The 6000-nt window shown below is 46.0% G+C and overlaps 1 protein-coding gene across 1 annotated transcript in view; it reads right to left on the bottom strand.

The window, feature by feature from the left end:
• Positions 1–2355: 2355 nt before the first annotated feature.
• Positions 2356–6000, bottom strand: part of CCDC88B (coiled-coil domain containing 88B) — a 168770-nt gene continuing 165125 nt past the window's right edge. Inside the window, exon 28 of the mRNA XM_029614802.1 lies at positions 2356–2725. Coding sequence (XP_029470662.1) covers positions 2673–2725 — 53 coding nt within the window. The 3' untranslated portion in view covers positions 2356–2672. The remainder of the gene's footprint in view (positions 2726–6000) is intronic.

The raw sequence follows: 6000 nt of genomic DNA, 5'->3' as shown, positions 1-6000 counted from the left end.
CACTCTCCCACTGGCCTGCCACTAAGCTGACCAGGCCCGTCCCCGGCACAGACTCCGCCTACCTCCGCCTTGAGACTCTGTTTACTTTTGGGTTTTTTTTTGTAACTTTATACAGTTACGCCTGGAGTCTGCAGGATCAGGGAGAAGAAGGAGCAGCTTCAGTGGTTGAGGGAACCAGGAGCCCCTGGTTATCAAAGCCACCGGACCGTTGTGGACGAGACTCAGGCAGGGGCGTCCAACCCCCCCGGTCGCCCAGCTTCCGCTGAGGAATGGCCCATGAAGGTGCCTAACACCTCAGGGAGCTGTACAACTCACTACTAACTAACTAGCAGGAAAAACTTTCCCTGTCACTATTTTCTCTCTCTCTTTTTTTTTTTTTTAAACTAACAGACTGCAGGAGTGCACCTCTACCATCTGCTGGAGTCAGAGAAATATTGAGGGACTGCAGGTGGCACTGACTATCAGATATGTAGCAGTGCCCAAAGTTTTGCTTTTCTGACTCCATCTGCTGGTAGGGATGCCCAACCCACTGGTCTGGACTGATCTGGGAATGTTCAGGAACTGGGTTTTAAACATGGGCCCTCCATGCAGGTCATCCCAGACTTCGTTCAGCCATACAAAGTTAGCCCCGTTTTTCCTTGTATGCCTGATGAAATCATGCCACTGTTTAGGGTTCTGTGCATGTTTTGAAGCATAAAGGAATTATACCACTGCTGTTATGGGTACAGGTTACCCAGGTGCTTCATTACCATCCTCTTGTTTCCAGGGATCATTTGTATTACTGTTTTGAATGCAGTTACCATTTTTTATCTCCACAACCTCCTGAGGAAGGGCATTCCAGGCATCCATCATCCTCTCTCTGAAAAAAATATGTCCTAACGTTGTTTCTGAGTCTACAGAGCTTCACATCATGATCCCTACCCAGGGCTACAACTTTCTCTCTATTGAAAAAGCTTGGCTTCTTGTGCATATGACACATTAGATTTGATTACTTAAATCTGTATACCCTAGAGAAGAGGAGAGACAGGAAGATATGATACAGACTTTAAAATTAATAATGCATAAGAATCAAACATTTTCCAGTGAAAAGGAAGATGAAAAACTAGGGGTCTTGATATGAAGCTCCAGGAGAACATAAGAACATGCCATGCTGGGTCAGACCAAGGGTCCATCAAGCCCAGCATCCTGTTTCCAACAGTGGCCAATCCAGGCCATAAGAACCTGGCAAGTACCCAAAAACTAAGTCTAACCCATGCTACTGTTGCTAGTAAACTCAGACATATCGGTAAATAGTTTTTCATGGAAAGGTTGGTGGATACATTGAATGCTTTCCTGGAGGAAGTGGTGAAAACAAAAGGTGATAGAATTCAAAAGGGTGTGGAATAAACACAGAGGATCCAAGTGTCAAGAGAATACAAATAAAGTAGAAAGATAACCTGGGCTAACTTTTCTGCATGGGGTAATCTGCACAGAGAGGAAGTTACACCCCTGTTGGAGTCATTTTTTGTTACTTTTTGCTGAGGATGTATATAGAGGGTAGATAGGCCGTCTGGATTCAGAGTTTTCACCCAGACACAGACTAGTTTGAAGGCCACAGGCCAACCTCTGAGTGATCTCCTGTTTATTGTCTTGCAGTGTGAAATGTTTACGAACAGGCAAGAGTCTGTTTATTTAGTTATTCCACTAAGCCTATGATGAGAAAACAAGCAACTAACTTATACTAAAGCCTGAGAGAGAGAATGAAGGCCGCACAGCTGTTTCTGAAAGTTGACAAGAACTCAGAGGGAGGGAACACTGTTGCTTTTCACAAGCGTTTGTAGTGTATGAGGGGAGAGAGAGAGAGCCCTGGACGTGATGGTATGGCTGATCCTTTGGAAGTGTAAGCTTTTTATATCTATGTAGCAATTGTTATCTACCATTACTTCTTCTATCTGATCTGATTTTATTTGTTCTATCTTCCTATTGATCAAATAAATTTACTTTACCTGGAACTGTCATGTATTGAATCAAAGTTTGTGTGTGGCTCTTTGTGATGGGGATAAGCCCCTGGGTTCAAGCCCCCAGGTATAATCTCAGTAATTGTGTTTATATGAGATTAGCCCCCCAGGTCAAAGCCCCTGGACAGGATACCAGTGTGCACGGTCTGAACTCGTAACAACCCCTGCTGGGCAAACTAGATGAATCTGGTCTTTATCTGCTGTCATTTAGTATCACCTTTCAGATATTTAAATCTCTATATCCTCTCCTCTCTTCTAGAAGTGACCCTTTTCCCCACCCCATCCCCTGGAAATGATCCTCTCACTTCCTTCTCCTACTTCAGCAATCTTGCCTCCCCAATGATACAAATAATCCCAGTTCTGCAGCTGCAGTGAGATGTCCTCACCATCCACACCTGACCATGTTTATTGCTAAAAATGTACATTCAAATATATATTAAAATACATTAATTAAATAACACAGTAGGAAGAAAAGATACTCATTTTGTTTTTTAACTTAGAGCCAAATAACCTGGGAGACTGGGAGGCAGCAGTAAATGCTGAAGGGTCAGAGGCCCTCTCTGATGTCCCCATCACACACCAAGTCTTGTGTTGAAAGGTCAGAGCCCTTTTCTGATATCCACCTCCCCCACTGGTCCCTGAGATGCCATGTGTTCAATATTTAGAAGTCAGGGGTCACCCACTCACTGTCTTGGATACTGAGGTCTTCTCCTCCATCAGTGAGAGCCCTAGAAGCAAAGAGAACCTGTTACCTCCAGACACAGAGGGGAAAGGTGCCAACAACATGCGGTCAGCTGTGCTCTTGAAGAAGTTGATATTCAAAAGCCGTTTAGATGGATACCTTAAAAGTTATCCATCTAAATGGCAAAACAGGCATTTTTAGAGACTTTTCCGGCTAAATTCTAGCTGTATAACTAGTTATCTGGCTAGAATTTAGCTGGATAAGTAAGGGGTGTTCCAGGGGCAGATGGGAGGATTTCGGGGAGGAGCAGAGTTAATTGGTTAATTTATCTGACTAACTCTGGTGGTGCTGCTGGATAAACATCAGGGATATTTGGAGGAAACCAGAGAATGCGTACTTTCAGTAGAAGGCCCAATTTTATGGAATCCTATGCCACAGCAACTAAGAACATTTGGGCCGATACAGTACCCGCCATTGGACGCGCGTTTTCGATGCACTAGCGTTATCCCTTATTCAGTAAGGGGCCGAAAACACGCGTCCCCCTGAACCTAATAGCGCCGGCAACATGCAAATGCATGTTGATGGCCCTGTTGGGTATTCCCGCGCGATTCAGTAAGTAAAATGTGCAGCCAAGCCGCACATTTTGCTTTCAGAAATTAGCGCCTACCCAAAAGTAGGCGCTAATTTCTTCGGGCACCGGGAAAGTGCACAGAAAAGCAGTAAAAACTGCTTTTCTGTGCACCCTACGACTTAATATCATGGCGATATTAAGTCGGAGGTCCCGAAAGTTTCCAAAAGTAAAAAAAAAAAAAAAAATTCGAAGTCGGCCCGCGGCTGTCGGGTCAAAAACCAGATGCTAAATTTTGCCGGCGTCTGGTTTCCGAGCCCGTGGCTGTCAGCGGGCTCGAGAACAGACGCCAGCAAAATTGAGCGTCGGTTGTCAAACCCGCTGACAGCCGCCGCTCCGGTCCAAAAGGAGGCGCTAGGGACGCGCTAGTGTCCCTAGCGCCTCCTTTTGCCTGTTTTTACTGCCGGGCCTCATTTGAATAGTGAATCGCACGCACAGGAGAGTGGCCTGTGCGCGCGCTGGGAGAGCGGGCATTTGCCCGCTCTCCCGCGGACTTTACTGTATCGGCCCGATTGATAGGCGTAAAGACATTCAATCAATCTCTTAAAACTTGGTTGTTTCAGCAGGAGTAAGAAACAACGAACTATTCAAGGCAGCAAGCTAGAATTTAATGTTATGTCAAATGGAGGCAAGCAGAAAATTGTAACCAAAGATGAAATTACTTCTTACCTCGTAGTTTCCTTTCCTTTAAGGAAGGCAGGCCAATCCACACAGGTGGGTTATGCACTCCTCCCAGCAGATGGAGACAGAGTAAAACTGACTCCCTGATGTCACTGACATATAGGCCTGCCCCGACATCAGCCTGCCAGTACCTCTAGAAAAGTCAAACTGTGGACAAACTGATTATACCTGAAACAAGACTATTAACAGTCAACAATTCATTACTTCCAGCCAACCGGGAAGCACTGAGCTCAGAAAACATTTAACATTAACTGATCTTAGGAGCTGGTTTTTCAATTACCAGTCCTACAAATGATTCATAACCGGGAACACACTGCATCATCCCTGAATAAAGGATGAACTGAAACTAAGACCTTTTAGGCAGAGCAGGGTGGGTTATAGACTGGCCCTGCCTTCCTTAGAGGAAAGGAACTTATCAGGTAAGAAGTAATTTCACCTTCATCGGCACTCAGGCCAAACCACACCAGTGGGATGCACCAAAACTACTCCTGAAATTAGTGGGAGGCTACCTGCGTTCCTGTCAACACTACACACACATGAAGGCTGTGCCCTTTTGAGCTTTAACATCCACGTGGTAATGCTTGGAGAAAGTATGTAAGGAATACCATATTGCTGCCCAGCAAATTTCGAGAGGAGACAATAACCAAATATTTGGCCATGAGACCGCCTGAGCTCTAGTTGAATGCACCTGTCTAGGCAATGGAACATCTGCATCCACATAGGCAGCCATGATGACCACTTTAACCCAATGGACTACTGTGGCCTGCTGGTTCTCCTTGTTTACCTCCACCATGGAGAACAATCTATCAGACTTTAAGGAGCAAGTAACCTTCAAGTACTGCATCGGTTGCTGCTTGACATCCAAGACATGCAACATTCTGGAGCCACTAGAAGCATGCAACTAGAAGCCACTAGAAGCATGCAACATTCTGGAGCCACTAGAAGCATGGTCTCTGTATGCCTCACGATCTTCCAAATTACCCTGCCAATCATTGGCCAGGACAGGAATACATATAACACCCAGCACTCTTGGATCCTTTCTGTGACTGTAGATACGTAGGACGTTTGCATTGTTCGAGCTCGCCATTAAGTCTAGGTATGGCCGACCCCAACGAGCACTATGAGCTGAAAGGCATCGTTCACCAGCTCTCATTCTCCTGGGTCCAAGACCTGTCTGCTGAGAAAGTCGGCCCGCACATCGTCCTTCCCGGCAATGCGAGAGGTAGATATCTCCTGAAGATGTTGCTCTGCCCACACCATTAGAGCATCTATCTCCACAGACACCTGATGACTTCAGGTTCTGCCCCAATGATTTATGTAGGTAACTGTTGTGGCATTGTCCAACATTATTCTCACTGCTCAACTTGCCAACCATTCAGCGAACTGTAGGCATGCCAAGTGAACTGCACGCGCTTCCAAATGATTGATGGTCTACTGTTCCTCAGCATTCCACCATTCTTGCTCCATCAACTCTTGACAGTGAGCCCCCCCAAACCAGAAGACTCGCATCCATCATGAGCATCAACCAGTGTGGCGTCTCCCAAGGGCACTCCTTTCCTGAGGTGGTCCTCTTGTAACCACCACTACAACTGCTTGCTCAATTCCATTGGCAATTGGAGTCTCACTGTGTACTCCTGTGACTGCGGATTCCATCAGGAGAGCAACACATGCTGAAGAGGCTGTATATGTGTCTTTGCCCAGGGTACTACGTTAAAACGTTGCTGCCACAGACCCTAGGACCTTCAGATAAGACAACACAATTGGACAATTAGCCCTCTTCAAGGACTGGACTTGGGTCACCAACGTCTGAATGTGTTTCTCTGGGAGGAATACTCTGTCCCACTCTGTATCAAATCACACGCTGAGGTACTCCAGGGTCTCTGTCGGCTGAGACTACTCTTGGCTAAGTTCACCACCCAGCCTAGCTCCTGAAGCAAGCAGAACACTTTGCTAGATGCCAATTGACTCTCTTTTGCACTCTTGGCTCGAATCAACCAGTTGCCCAGATACCA

Source organism: Rhinatrema bivittatum, chromosome 8 (assembly GCF_901001135.1).
Source record: "Rhinatrema bivittatum chromosome 8, aRhiBiv1.1, whole genome shotgun sequence".
In the NCBI taxonomy this organism is placed as follows: Eukaryota; Metazoa; Chordata; class Amphibia; order Gymnophiona; family Rhinatrematidae; genus Rhinatrema; species Rhinatrema bivittatum.
The sequence above is the reverse complement of the archived record's forward strand: the minus strand, read 5'-3'. Positions and strand labels throughout refer to the sequence as shown.